The sequence below is a fragment of the Anabrus simplex genome, chromosome 8 (genome assembly GCF_040414725.1).
Source record: "Anabrus simplex isolate iqAnaSimp1 chromosome 8, ASM4041472v1, whole genome shotgun sequence".
Classification (NCBI taxonomy): domain Eukaryota; kingdom Metazoa; phylum Arthropoda; class Insecta; order Orthoptera; family Tettigoniidae; genus Anabrus; species Anabrus simplex.
Window position 1 is genome coordinate 123,466,518 of NC_090272.1, and position 20,969 is coordinate 123,487,486.

General features: G+C 40.1%; 1 protein-coding gene across 6 annotated transcripts in view; it reads left to right on the top strand.

Annotated features, from left to right (window-relative positions):
* Nucleotides 1-20,969, top strand: part of LOC136879335 (juvenile hormone epoxide hydrolase 2) — an 81,563-nt gene that overhangs the window by 27,672 nt on the left and 32,922 nt on the right. For 5 of the 6 annotated variants that reach the window (XM_068228833.1, XM_068228831.1, XM_068228832.1 and 2 more), the window contains exons 3-4: nt 10,619-11,163; nt 15,749-15,945. In XM_068228833.1, coding sequence (XP_068084934.1) covers nt 10,619-11,163; nt 15,749-15,945 — 742 coding nt within the window. The remainder of the gene's footprint in view (nt 1-10,618; nt 11,164-15,748; nt 15,946-20,969) is intronic. The other variant, XM_067153151.2, reaches the window with a different exon arrangement.

Sequence of the window (20,969 nt, forward strand, 5' to 3'; positions counted from 1 at the left end):
GCACCTGTTAAGATGGCATTAACACCAGATAGTATGGACTCGGAAGGTGATGAACTATCGACCGGTTCGTGGGTCTCGACGTCGTTATGAAACATACGGCTGAGTCCATCAGCAACAACATTTTCGGTACCTCTGATATGTCGTACATCAAATTGGAAGGCAGAAATACGGATGGCCCAACGGGCTATACGACCAGTACGACGCGGCCTACCTAAGACCCAGCTTAAGGCTTGATTATCTGTCTCCAGGTCGAATTTGACATGTTCCAGATAGAGACGGAACTTTTCTAAGGCGAATAAGACTGCCAACCCTTCGAGCTCATAGATGGAATACTTGGCTTCTTGAACCGATAGAGTCCTAGATGCATAGGCGATGGGACGCCTCCCTAGTTCAGTCTCTTGAAGAAGGACTGCAGCTACAGCTGACGACGACGCGTCCGTTTGGACGATGAATTTCTTCGAGAAATCAGGCATAGCAAGTACAGGGGCATTACAGAGAGCTAATTTAAGATCTTCGAAAGCGGCTTGTTGAGAAGGTCCCCACTCGAATTTGATGCCTTTCCTACGAAGAAGGTTTAAGGGCGCCGCTCTATTAGCGAAGTTAGGAATAAACTTCCTGAAGAAATTCACCATACCAATGAATCTAGCGATACCTTTGATGTCCTTAGGAGGTTTAAAATCCCGGATGGCCTGTGTTCTAGAATGATCGACTGCTACACCATCAGGTGACACAATATGCCCTAGGAATGACATAGAGGGCTTAGCAAAGGCAACCTTGGACAACTTAACAGTTAACCCAGCCTTACGAAGGCGATTGAGAACTTCTCGCAAATGATCTAGATGTTCTTCAAAGGTTTCGGAAAATACGACGACATCATCCAAGTAGTGATATAAGTACTCAAATTTGATGTCGGAAAAGACCCTATCTAGTAGCCTAGTGAGCACAGCTGCCCCCGTGGGGAGCCCGAAAGGCACGCGGTTGTATTCATATAAATTCCAGTCCGTGGCAAACGCTGTAAGATGTTTAGACTCTTCGGCAAGGGGAATTTGATTATAGGCCTGATTCAAGTCCAAGATGGTGAAGAACTTGGCCTTACGAAACCATGAAAAGCAAGAATGAAGGTCGGGAAGGGGCACAGATTGCAACACCACCTTCCGATTGAGAGCCCTGTAATCAATGACAGGCCTGAAGCCTCCTTGGGGTTTCGGGACTAGAAAAATAGGCGAAGAATACGCTGACTTAGAGGGCCTAATAATACCATCCTTCAACATCTGATCGATGATTTCTTTCAGAGCCTTCATTTTAGGTGGAGATAGCCTATACGGTGGAAAACGGACAGGAATTGAATCCGTGACCTCAATTTTGTATTCAATAAGGTCAGTAACACCAAGAGTATCAGAGAACACCTCGGGAAACGACTGACACAGTTTCCGAATACTATCAGCCTGCTCCTCAGGTAGATGTCTAAGGTCTAACAACATCTCATCCTGGGTATGCGAAATAGATGAACATGATACAGAATTACACTTTAACAAGGGAATTCTACAATTGGACGCAAATTTGAATATGCACGACCTACTCTGGAGATCGAGCACAAGACCAGTGTGAGAAATGAAGTCCGCTCCCAATATGATGGGGCAAGACAAACGCTTGGCCACAAACAATTTGATCTTCCATGTAAACTTAAAAACCCGAATTTTGACATGTATGGAACCTAGAATTTCTAATGGAGATGAATTAGCCGAAACATATTGAACAGGAGAAGAGACATAGTCAGGGAGTTTACAAACAGATTTCAATTTAGAATACCAATCAGCCGAAATAATGGAACAAACACTGCCTGAATCTAAGAGAGCTGTTATAGGCTCGTTATTTAACTCAATCTTAAGAAAAGGAACAGGTGCGGGGGTATCCGCCGCAATCCTAAGACACTCTTTAGGGCATTCAAAAGATGAATTTGAAGGCTGGTCGTTCTCTGCATTTACAACCTGTTTACTAGGGGCTAAGTCTCGGGAAGATGGATTAGTCGGCTCAGCCGACGCCACTAGTCACTTTTTATTATTGGAATAGCTGGAATTTGCACCAGAAGTTGAGCAGGAGGGGGTGCTATTTGAGTTTGGGCAATTCTTGGCGATATGTGAGAAGGCCCCACACTTAAAACAGCCTTGTGATGACCCTACTCCATTCCTTGTCCCACTTGACTTGATCAGAGGACACTTATTCCGCAGATGGTCAGGCGACCCACAAGCATAACATTTACGGGGATTGACTGGTCGGCGAGGTGGAGGCCGAGTGTTACTAAAGGAAGGCGGGGGTTCTTTCGCCACACGCAAGGAATCGGCATACTTAACTCCTTCCGCAGAGACGGCTAATGCTTCCAGTTCAGAGAAGGTTTGCGGGCACGCCGCGAAACACAAATATGACCTGTAGGGTGGTGAAATCCCTTCAACAATAGCTTGCACGATCTGATCCTCAGGGAAGTGGAGAGCAAACACCCTAGTATAAAACTTAATATCTTGGATGAAGTCTGCCAGGTTTTCATCCAAGCGCTGTACCCAATAATAGTATTTCTGAATAAGGGAGGACCTGGCCCTAGCCGGGATGAAGTTAGCTAGCAAATGGGCGTGGAAATCCTCAATAGAAGATTGCTCGGCAATGGCTCTAACTATTTTGTCAGATAGAACACCAATAGCATAAGGATAGATAATTTGCAAAATTTGACATGGGGAAAGAGAAAACACAAGGGCATGATCCTGAAATTCCACTAGAAATCTTAAAAATGAAATTACGTCACTGGTGGTGTTGACGGAAAACTTAGAGATACCTCTAAGCAACATTGCCAATGGATGAGGCAAGCTGCTGAACCCAGGTGTCATAGTCGTTAAAGGTTTCAAGGGCAAGGAAGTTAATTCAGAGCGGATGTTACTCAATGACGCACGGCGTTCAGATTCGTTGTTCGATGGGGCAGAGATAGTTTGAGCAGCAACGGTTATCCTATTGACTTCTCCCTGAGGAGGCTCTTCCTCGTTACCTACATTCACCGTGGCGGGTTGATCAGTTTTGGGAGGAGCTTCGCCGGTTAGCAATAGAGTGACCTTATTAGACAATTCAGAAATAGTTTCAAGGAGCGTATTAGCTTGCTTCCTCTGAACGTCATTCACCTTTAGAGACAATAGATCATTAACTCTATTTGCAAAGTGATACAGCCTGCCTTGCACACGCTTAATTTGATTAGGAGATGGATCGTTTTCATCAAAAAAGCTGACTACCGATGCTAGCCCAGTAATATTCTCGACAATCGTGGAAAGAGAGTCGTCAATTTCTTTCTCTCCCAAATTGGGGATGGAAATGGGCAAATCAAGGGACTCTCTAAGCTTGTTAGTGTCTATTGCAACCGTGCCTCCAGATTGAACGTTTCTGATAGTTAACTCATATATCAACTCCTCTTTGCGCAAGTAGTTAAGGAGGAGAACATCGCGAGGGCCGGGCATGATGACAGAACAATTTTGAAAAACTCAACAAATTCCAGCAACTGAGAAAATTGTTAGAGTTCGAATCAAAGCAATGTTTAGCCGTCAAAAGGGGCTAAATTGAGACCCATTCAACCACGCTCTGCTACCACTTGTTACCGAGTTTTTGTGGTAGTTAAGCATGAAAGAAGGTGCTGGGTGGTGAATAGGTCTCAAGCTACTAAAGAGAAATTAAATTTTAAAATTTAACAAGGTTATATTTTCTTTTCAAAATTAGGTAACAACAAATAGAACAGGTACTTAGTAGCCGAAATACAACTTGAAATGTACAATTACAGGGATTAAAGAATTTGGGCTTCGAGCCCTGAAAACACAATTCTTGAGCAACTAGCTCAACTTTACGATATACCAATTTCAACAAAAGGGGCAGAAGACCCCACTCAAACCTTGGAGCCCTTGCTCCAAATTACACAGCAAAGCCTCCTCGAGGCATACAACTCTCAGTTTTAGAAAAGAGCCACTCGCTCTTAAAGTTAAGCCTCTCCCAGGCCACACCAAACTCAACTTTCAAGTTGTCCTCAAAGGACATATACACAGGGGTAAAATACCCAACCTACTGAGGTCTATTAGGTGAGAAAAGATTAATACATGACCTCTAAAGTACAACTTGAGAGGAGGCGAACTTGCACTCCTAATACACTTTGCTTTTAAAACCTAATCTGGCTCTGGGCCACTAACGCAAGGGCTAATCCCATACTACAGAGGTGACTTAGAGAAGAACACTTTACATTACATAAACGAAGAAAAGTTTGAGAAAATAAGTTCACCTCAAAACAAATGTGAGTGGGAGCTCGAGAGGGTTAGCACTCTCTATCCCAATATGTAACTTTACAAGAAAGGAAGAAAAGAGTAGTTACATTTTAGGAAAAGGTTACATGATGGAAAACGCTTCGAACCCGCCGCGGGAGTTAAACTGCCGACCTAGCAAGAAAAGAAGATATTAATAGGCCATTACCTGGTAGTAGATCGCTGCCGAGGAAAGAGGCGCTTCCCGCCTCCTGCTATGTACTTAATACACTGAAAGATGGAACAGAAGTGGCCCGGAGACCCCAAAATCAGCAGTTTATATCCTCTCGCGGAAGATTCTAGGCGTTAGGGGAAATAAAACACCCTCCCACAAAATCTTTATTGGTTCGGGAAAAGAAACCCCTACATAGAGGAAAAAGAAACACATTATTGGTGGAAAATTAATTAAAGAAATTCGGGATTGGCTAGATCCAAACTAAGGGGAAAAAGAGGGGTATACAGCCAACTTAAACAATAACAGAAAGAAATTTAACAAGAAACAAACTTTTGAAATAAAAATTTCTCCAACAAAATAGTTCTTTGATTTCGCACTAGGTTGCACTATTGTAATTCTTCAGTAGCGTCCTCTAGAAGAGAAAGTTCACACTTCTTACTTCAAGCGAAACAAAAACACATCAAAAGTGACACAGTTCAAAAACTCAAAATTTTCCACGTGGTGACATCTTCTGAGAAAGTAGAGAATTAATAGAATAGATAAAGTTCAACCTTCCTCCAGAAGAGGAGTTTCAACTGGCGCAACTTTTAAATAAACAGAGTAGAGGTGTACCGCCCGGTACAATTATTATTATTATTAGATGTTCTGGACCCCACAGCAAGATGCAAGAATGACATACTTCCGTGCATTATTGACCTTATTATAGAGGTGAACAATTTGACGGTCAATCTCATTCCTGTCGTTTATTTCAAATGTGTTTAAATTTTTTTTTATATGTCAGGAGAGTCTACTGTAATCTAAGAACATTCTCCGAAGGAAAAATGGCTGTTGAAATCGAACCCAGGAAAGATTAACAATGATCGGTATATGAGCAGAATAAGTACATCGAAAATCTACAGCCTGTTTCCAGTCATTCGATAGGGTCAGGGATGGAATGAATAAAGCCCCATCCACCGACGACAATAGGAATTGTGCCGGCTGCCGAAGCACTCCTCTGGGGGCAATGATCGATGAATGACAAATGAAATGAAATATTGGACAGTATTGCTGGAATGGATGATGACAGGGGAAACCGGAGTATCCGGAGAGAAACCTGTCCTGCCTCTGTTTTGTCCAGCATGAATGTCACATGGAGTGAAAGGGATTTGAACCACGGAACCCAGCTGTGAGAGGCCGGCGCCCTGCCGCCTGAGCAATGGAGGCTCCTGATAAGTACATTATGAACAGTAAAATCAATTGGTCTCACCTCCTTTTACACCCCACCGCCGTTAAGTTTATTTATCCCCCCCCCCAAAAAAAATTAAAAGAAGGCGTGTTTCTTTATGTTTAAAGGAGATTCCAAACTCCAATGTTCACGTCTATTACCTTCAGTTTTGAGAGATAAGAATCCCCATAAAAATAATTCACTTTTTTCACTTCCTTTTATACTCCCCCCCCACCCTAAGTGAATTATCCGGCAAAAAATACTTGTTTATTTAATACTAAAGTATCTTCTAAATACCAATTATCATGACTCTAACTTCTTCAGTTTTTAATTTATGTGTCCTCGTGAAAGGAATTCAACTCCTTTTCACTCCCGCCTCGCAAGATGGATTCCCCCCCTCCCCCCCAACAAATGGGTTTTTCTTTGTTTTTAAAGGAAATCCAAATACCAATTTTCACGTCTGTAACAACTTTATTTTTATTAGATGTATGTATTCTTATACGATTAAGTCAATTAATTTATCAATTCTTTCAGCCCCCCCCCCCCTTCATTGGATTTTCCGAAAATACGTGTTTCCTTACTTTTAAAGCAGATTCCAAATATCAAATTTCACGTCTGTAACATCTTCATTTTTGAGATATCAGTAGCCTAATTAAAAGAAATCAACACCATTTTCAGTCACTTTTACCCCCCCCCTCCACCCAAGTATTATTTCCAAAAACTAAAAATACACGTTGCTTTATTTTTAATAGAGATAAAAAATACCATTCTTCACTTCTGTAACATGTTAAGTTTTTGATATATACTGTAGAAATTCTCATTTTAAAATTTCACCCCTTTTTATTTCCCCTTAAGGGGAGTTTCCAAAAACAAATCACCTATGTTTCTTTACATTTAGAGGAAATTCCAAATACCCACTTTTTACGTCTGTAACATTTTACGTTTCTCACATATTCTGTAGATAAAATCTTTCGAAAAATTCACCCTAATATGTCACTCCTGTTTAACCGGCATTAATTAGATTTTCCAAAAACAAAAAATAAGTGTTTCTTTATTTTTAAAGGAGATCCCATATACAAATTTTCAGTTCTGTAATATCTTCAGTTTCTGAGATATGTGTATCCTCATTAAAGGCATTCAACCCTTTTACACCCCTCCCATTGGGATTTACAGAAAACAAAAAAATACGTGTTCCTTAATGTCTAAGGGAGATTCTAAATAACAATTTTTACATCTGTAAACTTTTAAAGTTTTAAGATGTAGACACACTCATTTTAAAAATTCACCTCCCACCCTTTTCACCCCCACCGTTTTCACCCCCTCCCCCCCATTATTTGGATTTTCCAAAAACGAACAAATACCTGCTTCTTTATCTTTATAATAGATCCCAAATACCAATTTTCAGGTCTGTAATATCTTCAGGTTCAGAAATATAAGTAGCCTCATTAAAGGCATTCAACCCCTTTTTCACCCTTTTCCGACCTTCCCATAGGGATTTTCCGAAAACAAAAAAAATATGTGTTCCTTTATTTTAAAAGGAGATTCTAAATACCAATTTTTACATCTGTAAACTTTTAAAGTTTTGAGATATAGATGTACTCATTTTAAAAATTCACCCCCCCTTTTCACCCTCCCTTAATTGGATTTTCCAAAAACAAAAAAATACGTGTTTCTTTATTTTTAAAAGAGATCAAACGTACCAATTTTCAGGTCTGTAATAACTTCAGTTTCTGAGATATAAGTACCGGTATCCTGATTAAAGGCATTCAACCCCTTTTTCACCGTTTTTCAACCCTACTATTGGGATTTTCTGAAAACAAAAAAATACGTGTTCCTTTATTTTTAAAGAAGATTCTAAATACCAATTTTTACATCTGTAAACTATTAAAGATTTGAGATATAGATACACACATTTTAAAACTTCAACCCCCCTTTTCACCCCCTTAGCGAAGGAATATCCAAAAATCCTCTCTTAGCGAGCACCTACATCTTAATATGAATCTATACCCAAAATTTCATTTCTTTATGTCCAGTAGTTTTGGCTCGGCGATGATGAATCAGTCAGTCAGTCAGTCAGTCAGTCAGTCAGTCAGTCAGTCAGGACAAGTTATTTTATATATATAGATTGATAACAGGTGAGTTGGCTGTGCTGTTAGGGGCGTGCAGCTATGAGCTTGCATCCGAGAGATAGTGAGTTCGAACCCCACTGTCGGCAGCCCTGAAGATGGTTTTCCATGGTTTTCATTTTCACACCAGGAAAATGCTGGGGGGTGGGGGTGGGGCTGTATGTTAATTAAGGCCAAGGCCGCTTCCTTCCCACTCCTAGCCCTTTCCTGTCCCATTCTCACAATAAGACCTATCTGTGTCGGTGCAATGTTAAGCAATTTGCAGAAAAAAATAATAATAAAATATTGATTGAAATTTTGTTTCCCTCTATAATTATCAAATAACATATTCATATAATGAAAAGCTACAGAAATGCTTGCCTTTTGATGGTTTTCTCTTGAAGTCCAAACTGGTATCCTTCTTCGTAACCCAGCAATGATCCCCTATCACTGGAGGATTCCACAGACTTCGTTAACATTTTTCCATCGTGACTTTGTCCTACTGAAAATCAGTGGCGTATGCTGGGATCAAGACGTGGGCTACCACTAGACTTAGGTTACCCCTTTTCGATGGTTGGTTTAGTGAAAGTCAAGTCTTCAGCATTTTGAGCTGCAGCCAGTAGCCACCGCAAGTTGCCTGCTGTGTTGTCAAGACTGCTTCACAAGCTACTGCCCAGGCCTCTGCTACTGCGAATGCCCAATCCCTGATCGGTGGAGATGGTAGCCTAAGGTTTAGCAATTTCAAGTCCGGCTTTGTGGCTAAATGGGTAGAATGCTTGCCTTTGGTCCGATGGACCCGGTTCAATTTTCAGGATCAACCCCCTCATACTGTTAATTCTCGTGGCTTGGGGACTGGGTATTTATGACATCTTCGCCATTTATTTTATCCTCATTAGGTCACCACCAAGTCTATACAGATACCATGCACCATTATTATTATTATTATTATTATTATTATTATTAAATAAAAATGTTGAATTTTACAGTGGTCGTGCCCATCGTTCACTGGTTAATTAGCTTCATCGGGAGATCAGTGGTGGTGTCCGATCCATGATCACAGGTTCGATTCCAACCAACAAAAGAGAACACTATTAACCTGAAAGATTGCATTTCATTTTAGCAGATCTACGAATAAACAGAAAACTAAGTTACTTCTATAACAGCAGCCCTACAGTATCTTCCTACAAGGATGTAGAAGTAAACGGAAGTGAAATACCAGCACTCTGTTATCTGTATGTTTAAGTCAGAAGTATGAGGTGAGGAAGTATATACGATGAGTAACGCGTTGTTAATAGATAGTAGTGGTGATCTGAGAAACCCAAGCCTAGCACACCTATCCGCCCTGGTCCCCGCTCCTGGCCAATATACAGCAGCAAGCCGCGCGGGGCGAGTCGAGGCGAGAGAGACGAGAGTCTGGGCTGCGATATCAGTCTCCGATGCCTTGTTCTCAGAAATACGTGCAACGTTTTTTCTCACTACTTTCAAGTTTTGTAAATGGAACAATATGTTAGATGCTTACACGATAATGTGCTTTAGAATTCCATCATTCTCAATTGAGGTTTGGGCTTCACTGATAGCTTTGGTAGCCCTCAGTATACGCCACTGCTGAAAATAATTCTCTTTGTTCATCATTTACAGGGCCCAAATTTTCAGGGAAAATGCCAAAATGTAAGTGGATCAATTGGAATTTAAGTGATATGTGACACCTCATCTCTCTATATTGTTGGAGTGAATTGTCAACAAGAGAAATGTCGTATTCATTTTAAGCTGATATCCTGCTTTTTAGAGGATGTCATATACTAATATTCTTTCATTGTATCCTTTTCTGTTACTCCCTTTTCCAATGCTGACCTGTCATTGACCTTATCCTCCTAGGTGTTCCTATTTACCAAGCAAGTTGGCTATACGGTTTGGGTTGTGTGGTTATGAGCTTGCATTTGGGTGATAGTGGGTCTGAATCCCACAATTGGCAGTCCTGAAGATGGTTTATATGGTTTCCCATTTTCATTTAACATATTTAAATTTAAGTAGCCTTTTTGTGAAAATGTTCCTGAAAAATGATCAAATATTGTGCTTACAATTTTATTTCACACTGTAACTCAAGGGTACAATTGCTTCCTTCATTGTCCCAGCCCTGTCCTATTCCAACGTCACCATAAGACTGCCAGTGCAACATAAAACAAATAGGAAAAGAAAGTTCCTATTCATGTTCCTGTCTTTCTGTATATGACTTTTGTTTCCTGTTTGTTTCTTTCAATTTCCAATATTGACCTGTTGGATTCCTTTTCTCCTTTCGTGTTCTTTTTTTCCTAGTCTTTTTCCACCTGTCTTTATATTTATCTTCTTGTTTCTTCTTTTTTTTTCTCTCTTTATTCAGTTGTTATCTTATCCCTCACTTCCCTCATTAAGAATGAAGATCTGTCAAGAAGGCTCCTCTGTGAGTAATTCTGATGAAGTTGGGAAGCAGAAACAAGCTTATCGGGGGCTGAGAAGAAATGGATGTAGAAGAATTGATGAGGAGAGAGCCTTTGTGTTTGATGATGGCAGTGTGTGAAGATTGTTTTTACCCGTTTGTGTTTTAACTTTTGTCCTTGTCGTCTTTTCTATTGCTCCCTTTTCTGATGCTGACTTGTAATTTTTTTTTCCTATTAAACACTCCTATTCTTGTTCCTATCTTTCTATGTATGACTTGTTTCATTGCTTACCATTGGGGGAATACATATCTGAACATTATTCCTTTCATTCTTTTATTAAGCATTAGAATGTGCTCTTAATAGATTAGATAGATGATCCAATGAAGTTTTCAATTTTCTTTCAGGTTTCGGCTGATTTGGATCATCGTTTGAAACATTTACCCAGTATCACCCCTGCTCTGGAAGGGAGTAATTTCCGATATGGATTTAATGCTGAATACCTTCGTAAAGTGATAGATTTTTGGCTGTTTCAATATAAGTGGCAGGAACGTGTAAATTTTCTCAATAGTCTTCCCCAGTTCACAACACAAATATCAGGACTGCAGCTTCATTTTGTTCATGCAAAACCGGTCAGTATTCCAGATGGTACTCAAGTAGTACCATTACTGCTTTTGCATGGCTGGCCCAGCTCTGTGCGTGAGTTCTATGACCTTATTCCGCTCCTTACTACTCCACACAAAAACACTAACTTTGTATTTGAAGTGATTGCACCTTCACTCCCAGGTTTTGGCTACTCCGAAGGAGCTGCGAAGCCTGGCCTGGGTGCAGCACAGATAGCTGTAGTTTTGAAGTCATTAATGGAGAGACTGAAATTCAAGGAGTTCTATGTCCATGGTGGTGATGCAGGGGCAATTATTGGAGCGATAATGGGATCACTTTATCCCAGGAGGTAATTCAAATTTGAGGATTAATTAATTTGTTTTCGTATCATGGCGTACATTGTACAAATGCATATGACTTGGCTTTGGCAGTATACCTTCCTAGTCATAGTATTTTTGATGTGAGTCATATAGACTAACTAATATAATCCTTGTGCTATGCTACTGTGTTTTTTGGTTTTGATACTGGTCTGAAATCTTGCTTCCACTACTAACAAGAGACAACTGTATATCCAGCACTTTTCTGCTTCCTTAGTGTCGTTTACTATCTTCCAGTATTCCAGTCATACTCCAGACAACACATACTTGCATGATAAACAAATAATACATCTCGTTTGTTATTTCTCATTGCTGTTAATATAAACTAATAATAGTCCTGTCTATTCATGAGACTGGTATGAAATCTTGCTTCCACTGCTAACAGCAGACAATTCATTGCTTCCCCACTCCCTTACTGTCATATAATCATTGTTCATTAAGCACAGCACGCAGGGGCAGTTATCACATTATCCCAGGAGATAATTCAAATTCACATTTGTTCATCTTGTTTTCTTTATCGTGGCACACTCTCTCTCTCTCTCTCTCTCTCTCTCTTTCTCTCTCTCTCTGTAGTAGGTTCTGTGACATTGAACATAATAATTACTTTCACTATGTAATAATTTATTTCACTTCTTCCAGGATGGTAGTACAGTAAGTGAAATTGAATCAAAGTGTAGAAAAGGTAGTACAGCTCACAGTTGTGATCAACAGCATTCTGTAAGAAAGAAGTGTGCTCTCAGATGAAATTATCTTTACATTGGTCTGTATTCATACTGACTCTGATGAATGGGAGTGAACGCTGGGGGGACTCGGCATATCTTATTCATAAACTGGAAGTAACAGACATGAAAGTATCGAGAATGACTGCTGGTACAAACTGTTGGGGAGAATGGGTACTCAGAATGAGGAGATAAAGGTTGAGTTAGGAATCAGCTTGATAAAAACTAGCTTCAGCAGTGACGTCATGTGAGACAAGTGGAGGCAGATAGGTAAACAAGGAGAATAATAGTAAGAGAAGCAGTGGGAGACCAAGGCAAAGAGGGTTAGTATTTAATGATCTAAGCATAATCATATAATAATAATAATAATAATAATAATAATAATAATAATAATAATAATAATAATAATAATAATAATAATAATAAGAAGAAGAAGAAGAAGAAGAAGAAGAAGAAGAACGGACCCGAAAAGAATAACTAAAAGAATCTTCAACTATTTCCACGATAAGGAAACTGAGAAGGACCTACGAGAGTTCCAAATTACAGATGGATCCACGAAGAAAATAACCAAAGATAAAATAAAGAGGTTTCAGGACAGGGTGAATGAAGCCCAAACAACTATACAGAATTTCTGAAGAAGAGAGGAAGGCAAGATCTGAAAGAATGAAAAAGTACTGGTAGGACAGGAAAACACGACTCACTAACCATTGATTGATCTATCGTACCCCAAAGTGGGTGAAACGGACAATAATAATAATTGTATGGCCTCAGCGACCATGTGCAAGCATTTGAATCTGTCACCACCTGGCTGCTTGTTCATCAATTTTGATGTTTCCTTTTACCTCAGAGTTGCTCATGCTGGGCATTTCGTACCGCGGGCACACAGCATTGTAAGCAGGCAGGCACGTGATGAGCGTACGTTATTCAGCCACAGTGACATTGTGGTTAAGTCATGCTGTGATGATCAATGCCAGGCAAAGGCTGCTATTCAGACTCGATCATTGCGACAATATCCAAGTTTGAAATGGCGGCAGAAACTAATGAAAAAGAAAGGGCCTTGCCAAATTTCACTGCAGAGAGCCAGTGGAAAGAACAGGTTATTGTTGGGTTATTCCTTTTTTTTTTCTTTTCTAGCAGTGGACTGTGCAAAATGCCTACTATGAGGGAAGTCTGTTATATTGAAAATGTATAGTGTAATGTAGAACGTCACTACAAAACAAAACATGCTCATTTGCACGATACTGTTGCAGGGGAAGTTTGAATAAATATGATTGAAGATAGATTTTAAATACTATTTTCAGAAACTCACTGAACAGGGAAAGTCACAGAACACTAGAACACTGGGCAAAATCAAGCATAAAATGTCTTGAATAATTTATTACCTTTTACTGAATGGATAATAGGTATTTGAATGAAAATTTCTTGCAGTTACATTTTTTTAGAAACAATTGAACCTACAGATATGTTTTGTTGTGGATATCCTAGGGTTTTTATCTACATGGGAGGTGAATTATACTTTGATAATAATTAAAATAAAGTCTGATAAAATATTAATTGCGAGGTACATACAATACCATATGCTCATTCTCTTTTTGAGTGACTGTGCAACAAAAATTGTGAAGTGCCAGTTTCCTTTGAATGTATAAATATAGGAAAATAAAACCATGTCTGTTAATACTGAGTGCAGTATAAATTGCACATGAATACTGAAAAGTAAATAGGTTTTCCTTGCGATTATAGTGTGTTTCTTCATACTGTAATTCAAGTAACATTTTGTTTAAAAGGGTGCGAGGAAAGCTCTGTTGTCACAATAGAAGGCACTCGTCCCATGCCGTATCAAATGTGTGTGCTTTCTCGCTTGACTGTGATGTACGCATGGCACATAAGTTGCCTGCAGTTATGTCAAGCCTACCAGCCACACTGGGCTAGTCTCAGTGGGCGCCCAGCTGAGCAATTCTGCTCTAGACCTACTAGATGGCAGAGCAAACTGAATCTCTCTTGGGCGTCTGTGGCTGTGTTCTAAATAATTCTGTTGGGTGAACACCAAATGTGTCACCAGAGCATCATATAACATGGAGTGTCGAATGGACTTTTTTCCACCCTTCAAAAATCCCACTACCTCTGCTGGGTATGAACCCGCTCTCTTGGGATCTGGAGGCTGACATTCTACCCCTGATCCACAGAGGGAGTTTATGTAAGCATAATAGGTATGGAACAAAATGAGACCACAGAGCTAATTGCAAATAGAGGATTATGGAGGTGCTTAACTAATTCACAGTAGCTTGCAGCGCTGAAAGACATAACAGTCTGTAATGAAAATGTATGTATTTCTTAAAATAACACACACCCTCTCTCTTGCCTACAAGTTAAGAACCTGCTACTGTGTTGTGCATTGTTATCAAGTTTTCGGTGGTTTATCCATGCCTAATGACATCGAAGAGGAGGTGGTTGTTTCTGTGGATAGGAAGTTGAATGCACTTCATAGGACAGGCAAATGAGAACTGTTAAAAAATGTTGCCGCTGAATTAGGGAAAAGATTGAAGACTCTTGTTTCAAGGTGGCGATAAAGACAGTTTACAGGGCCATAGTACAGTAAAAAAATCCCTAAGAATTAAGGTTTAGTGCTGAGAGAGAGCATGGCGTTCCAATATTGGCCCCAGTTTTGCAGCTCAAGAAGAACTCTTCTTTACTGTACTTCAATGTATTGGTCATTTTTCATCATGCCATGGCACTAAGGGTCTCAGTCCTTCAAGTGTGAAACATCCACAAAAAACTAAAATCATCTCCGCAGGGTGTTTTAGGTTCTGTTACAAAATAACAAATATGCACAAATTGAGCCCTCTACCCTTGCATTTCAAGGTGACTTTCATCAGAGGAAAGGACTTTCTTCCACTGTTCCATTGTCCAATCCTGATGACTGCATGCCCACAAGAAATGTTTCCTGTGCACCTCTCCTTAGAAGATGTCTCCTTGGAGTTTTGCAAGCTTTCCTTCCACATGCTAGGAGTCTATGATGAACGTAAGTCACCTGCAGATTAATTTTCCTGTCACTGAGTTTGTGAGCCAAGTCCACAGTGTTGAGCCTTGCATTTAATTTGCTTCCTCTGAGGGGAAATTTGACATAGTTTTCCGATTCTTGTCACAGTTTCCCTTTTTCTTGGAGGAAATTTAGCCAGTCTCTTTGTGCTGCTGATTAATTCAATTTACAACACAAAATTTAGTTGTTATCTCTCTTTATGTCGTAAATGTGTTCTGCTACTTTTTCTGGCAGATAATTTCAAAATTCCTCACAAATACAACACTTGCAAACAAATGCACTGTTAGCCTAAAACAGTCATGACACAGAGAAATACTATTACTATTCATTCAGTGAACAACAATATATAGAAAGCATTGGATTTAAGAATAACCAATGTGAGATACACTGTTGACTGTAATAGGACAACGCAGGTTTATTGGCAAAGTGTGTATTGGACAGATGTGTTTTAAAGATTAGGAAAAAATGTTATTTTATCACAAAAGACCTTAGCACCAGGTGAGTTATACAAAGTCTGGTGCTTTCTTTCTTTCTCTTCTTATTTTTCGTATGGCTTTTAGTGCTAAGGGTGTCTGAGGACATGTTTGGTTCATCGGATGCAGATCTTTCTATTTGATGCCCATGTGTAACCTACGCATCTGGATGTAGGATGATGATGATGATCGTGATATAGGGAGAGGGTGAAACCTAGTGACACTTAGCCTACTCCTGTTTAATGACACCAAGATTCTTCTGTACATGAATCCATTCAGCTATTGTGTCAGAAAGTGTACATATTAATTAAATTAAATTAATTTTCAGTGTAAGAGGATTTCATTCCAATATGTGCTACATTAGTACACCTTGGAGTACTCTGAAGTTTTTCTTGGGAAGCACTTGGCCCAGTCTCTTTCTGGATGAACTGTCTGACCTTCGGATGCCACTGAAGGACTACTTTGCTTTCATGTTAGAGGAAACAGGATACACCCACATCCAGGCTTCAAAGCCTGATACTGTTGGTAAGATAGTCATTGGACCATGTTTTAGATATCTCTGTAATAAAAATTATAAAAAATATGAATATGGTACTTAAATTTGAAATGCAATTATGCTGCTTTTAATGAAGCCATTATTAGGTATATGTATATAATATACACAGTTAGTTAAGACTAAGAGCTTACCCGCTGCGTATAAATCAATCAATCAATCAATCAATCAATCAATCAATCAATCATTGGTGTATGTGTGTTTTTTTTAACTTGTTTAACAGTTGCAAAGACATCCTTTTATTGACAAAATGCAGGTAGCCAACTACATAATAAACATTCCCATTCATGTTGTGGAGACTGAACAGCACATTACACTTTGCAGAAGATTCAAATTATGAACTTCTTATCATAAAGTAGCTGGCAGTTGCTAATGCTTACAACCACACACTCATTGACAGCCTCCTACATCAAAATAAGGAACAGAAAACACAATACAGTAGAAATTCAAATATGTAGACCTTAGTACTCCAGATTCGCAATTATCTGGATGTGAAGAACTTTTTCTTTTTTGTAGCGATTTAGCCCTAACGGAAAAGGTGAAGACAATCTAGCAAACATATATTAGTGATTTCTTCAGATCATACTAGATTTCAAGCTTTGAAACTTCATAATTGTTCATAAATATTTTGTACACTGACTGACAGAGCAAATGCAACACCAAGAAGGAGTGGTTCGAAAGGGATGAAAGTTGGGGAAAAAACAGAGACGGCACGGACGAATAATTGATGTTTATTTCAAACCGATATGCAGGTTACACAATGCGCACGGCATCGACTCAGTAGGATGTAGGACCACCGCGAGCGGCGATGCACGCAGAAACACATCGAGGTACAGAGTCAATAAGAGTGCGGATGGTGTCCTGAGGGATGGTTCTCCATTCTCTGTCAACCATTTGCCACAGTTGGTCGTCCGTACGAGGCTGGGGCAGAGTTTGCAAACGGCGTCCAATGAGATCCCATACGTGTTCGATTGGTGAGAGATCCGGAGAGTACGCTGGCCACGGAAGCATCTGTACACCTCGTAGAGCCTGCTGGGAGATGCGAGCAGTGTGTTGGCGGGCATTATCCTGCTGAAACAGAGCATTGGGCAGCCCCTGAATGTACGGGAGTGCCACCGGCCGCAGCACATGCTGCACGTAGCGGTGGGCATTTAACGTGCCTTGAATACGCATTAGAGGTGACGTGGAATCATACGCAATAGCGTCCCAAACCATGATGCCGCGTTGTCTAGCGGTAGGGCGCTCCACCTTTACTGCCGGATTTGACCTTTCTCCACGCCGACGCCACACTCGTCTGCGGTGACTATCACTGACAGAACAGAAGCGTGACTCATCGGAGAACACGACATTCCGCCATTTCCTCATCCAAGTCGCTCTAGCCCGGCACCATGCCAGGCGTGCACGTCTATGCTGTGGAGTCAATGGTAGTCTTCTGAGCGGACGCCGGGAGTGCAGGCCTCCTTCAACCAATCGACGGGAAATTGTTCTGGTCGATATTGGAACAGCCAGGGTGTCTTGCACATGCTGAAGAATGGCGGTTGACGTGGCGTGCGGGGCTGCCACCGCTTGGCGGCGGATGCGCCGATCCTCGCGTGCTGACGTCACTCGGGCTGCGCCTGGACCCCTCGCACGTGCCACATGTCCCTGCGCCAACCATCTTCGCCACAGGCGCTGCACCGTGGACACATCCCTATGGGTATCGGCTGCGATTTGACGAAGCGACCAACCTGCCCTTCTCAGCCCGATCACTATACCCCTCGTAAAGTCGTCTGTCTGCTGGAAATGCCTCCGTTGATGGCGGCCTGGCATTCTTAGCTATACACGTGTCCTGTGGCACACGACAACACGTTCTACAATGACTGTCAGCTGAGAAATCACGGTACGAAGTGGGCCATTCGCCAACGCCGTGTCCCATTTATCGTTCGCTACGTGCGCAGCACAGCGGCGCATTTCACATCATGAGCATACCTCAGTGACGTCAGTCTACCCTGCAATTGGCATAAAGTTCTGACCACTCCTTCTTGGTGTTGCATTTGCTCTGTCAGTCAGTGTATATTGTACTGTATGTTTATTTTATTAATCTTCATGTGCATTTATCTTAATTTTTAAAATTTTGAATTCATAATTGTTCATCCAATTTTGAATTTGATTATCCAGATTTTTGGTTATCTGAACAACCCTAGTACCATATATCCAGATAATTGATTCACTACCATACACCTGAAATCAGAACCAAGAAACATAGGTCTATGTCTCATTAACATATTTCAGTCATCAATCATCAATGATCTGCACTTAGGGCTATGCTGGCAGATTCCCTATCAGTTGTTTACCTAGCCTTCTCTTAAATGATAACAAAGAACTTGGAAATTTATCTTGGTATCTTTATTATTTTCCTCTAGATCTACAGTAAATTACCCAATTGATCTGCTAAATGAGAAAAATAACAATGTCCAGCCTATAAGCCAGAATAAACTAACAACTGACACTCGTATGGCCCATGAAGAACTCCTTATATCGGAGATCCAATGGCCATGGCAATACGGCAACAGGATAAACAACAAACAGTAAAATGGGGTAAAATGAAAGAACATCAGCAAACGGCACATGTAGTTTAAAAAACCTTCATATCTCTTCCGGCTGGGCTCGCAGCCTAGCACATTCCAGACCGTACATTGTCTTTGCTGCTGACTTACTCAGGTTGCAAACCCAGCTCTACCATTACATCACATGTCGTGTTGATGTGCCACAAGCTCCTTACTTAGTATTTTTATATGAACTAATTCCTAATTATAAATGCCATTACCTTCCTACCTCACCAAAATAAACTCTTCTCGTTCCAACATATAATTCCTCATAGCATTCATCACCCCAAATTACCTTCACACTTTCCTTTCACGTCAATCAATCTCTTATAATTACAAACCCAAACAAACTCCACATTTTCAAATTCTCATCCATCTCATCAACTAATCACTCTTCCAGTTGTCTTAAATACAATTATGAGAGCATTCTTTACATACCACCATATCTGCCTCTTAATCATAATCACTCTTACCTTCACTTATAATTCAAATTACTCACAATCAAATTCCACACTTAACTTCTGCCATCACATCTAATCACTCTTAGCGACCTTCACTCAAAAATTACCATTGAACTTTACAATCTCATATCCATCCAAATCAAATTCTTATCCTTCAACTAATCACTCTTCCAAATTTCCTTAATTACTGTACACTCTAAATTCACTAATCATTACAAATTCTCGAACCTCTCATGCCACCAACTCATCATTCACATATACTTTACCCTCCAAATCAATTCCAAATTACCTTAATTACACTCAAATCACTAAACATTTCAATAAATATAATCACAATCTAACTCCACACTTTCCAATCTCCTACCACCAACTCAGCCTCTTATTTATAATCTCTCTTATCTTCACTATTCCTTTCAACTACCCTTAACAAACACACTCTCCCCTTTGTCATCATTCTTACCATACCACCAGTCTGCCTCTTAATCATAATCATTCAAAAAGTACCATCAAACTTCCCAATTTCCTATCCATCCAAATCAGGCTCTTATCCTTCAACTAATCACTTTACCAAATTATCTTAATTGCACTCAAATATAGCCACAATCAAACTCCACATTAAATTCACTAATCATTACAACTTCTCGACCCTCTCATGCCACCAACTCATCCTTCACATATACTTTACCCTCCAAATCAATTCCAGATTACCTTAATTACACTCAAATCACTAAACATTTCAATTAATATGATCACAATCTAACTCTGCAATAAATTGACTAGTCCTTACAAATTCTCATCCCACTCATGCCACCATCCCATCATTCACATATACTTAACACTCCAAATCAATTCCAAATTACTGTACCTTAATTACACTCAAATCACTAAACATTTCAATGAATATAATCACAATCTAACTCCACAATAATTCACTAGTCCTTACAAATTCTCATTACAAATTCTCATCCCTCTCATGCCACCAGTTCATCATTCACATACACTTAACACTCCAAAGCAATTCCAAATTACCTTAGTTATACTCGGTTCACTAAACATTTCAAAAGCAGTCCAGTTTAATTACTACTGCTACTTGTCTTTTTACTTCTCATCACTATGCCTTCATCACTGTTAACCTTCTTACCCCATACTTCCTTTAAGCTCAAGCTTCTCCCTTTAGCCAAGGCACCTTTTACTCCTGCCTCTTCCCTTGCCATTTCTTTTGTTTCCCCTCCCACCGTCACTTCCTGTATCCTCATTTCTTCTCTCGCACAGGCCTCCATCCTCAGCTCATTTGCTGCTTCCCTGAATCCTTCTAAGACCACTTTGATTATATTACTTCTGCTCGGTGCTCCTCTCTTGATAATATGTACATCCTCATCTGCCCTGTTGATTTCTTCTTGCTTTAAACTCTCTTCCAATGCTTTCAGCTTCGTCACTGTCCAATTTCGAGTCCAATTCCCACAGCTCACCACCAGTATCTGACCCCTAATATACTTCCTCAACCCCTGCAGTTTTGCTATCACTAAAATGTTTCTTCAAAATTTTGAAATTCATATTCTCTTCCCTTCCCAAATTCCTCTTAATCCCAATTTTCTCACTCCGTAGATTACCAGTGTTCCTTGTCACTATATCTGCCTTCAATGAAGATAGCAGCGACACTTTTATGGGTCTCCGCCCTCTCACCATGCCTACCCTCTCCATGTTATCTATATCGACCTCAGTAAAGTTAATTTTCATTTTCTTTTCAATGACATCTACCACTTTATAAATAATGTCCACTTTAGCTTCTGTCTTCTCTTCCTCCACCCCGTGAATAAATATGGATTTCTTCTTATGATCCCGACTGCAGACTGCAATTTCTTTCTTCAAATTTACCACCTCCTCTTCCATATTTTTTATTTTCTTCCTTAGTGACACCATTTCTCTCTGTCTTCCATCTTTGCCTTAGTA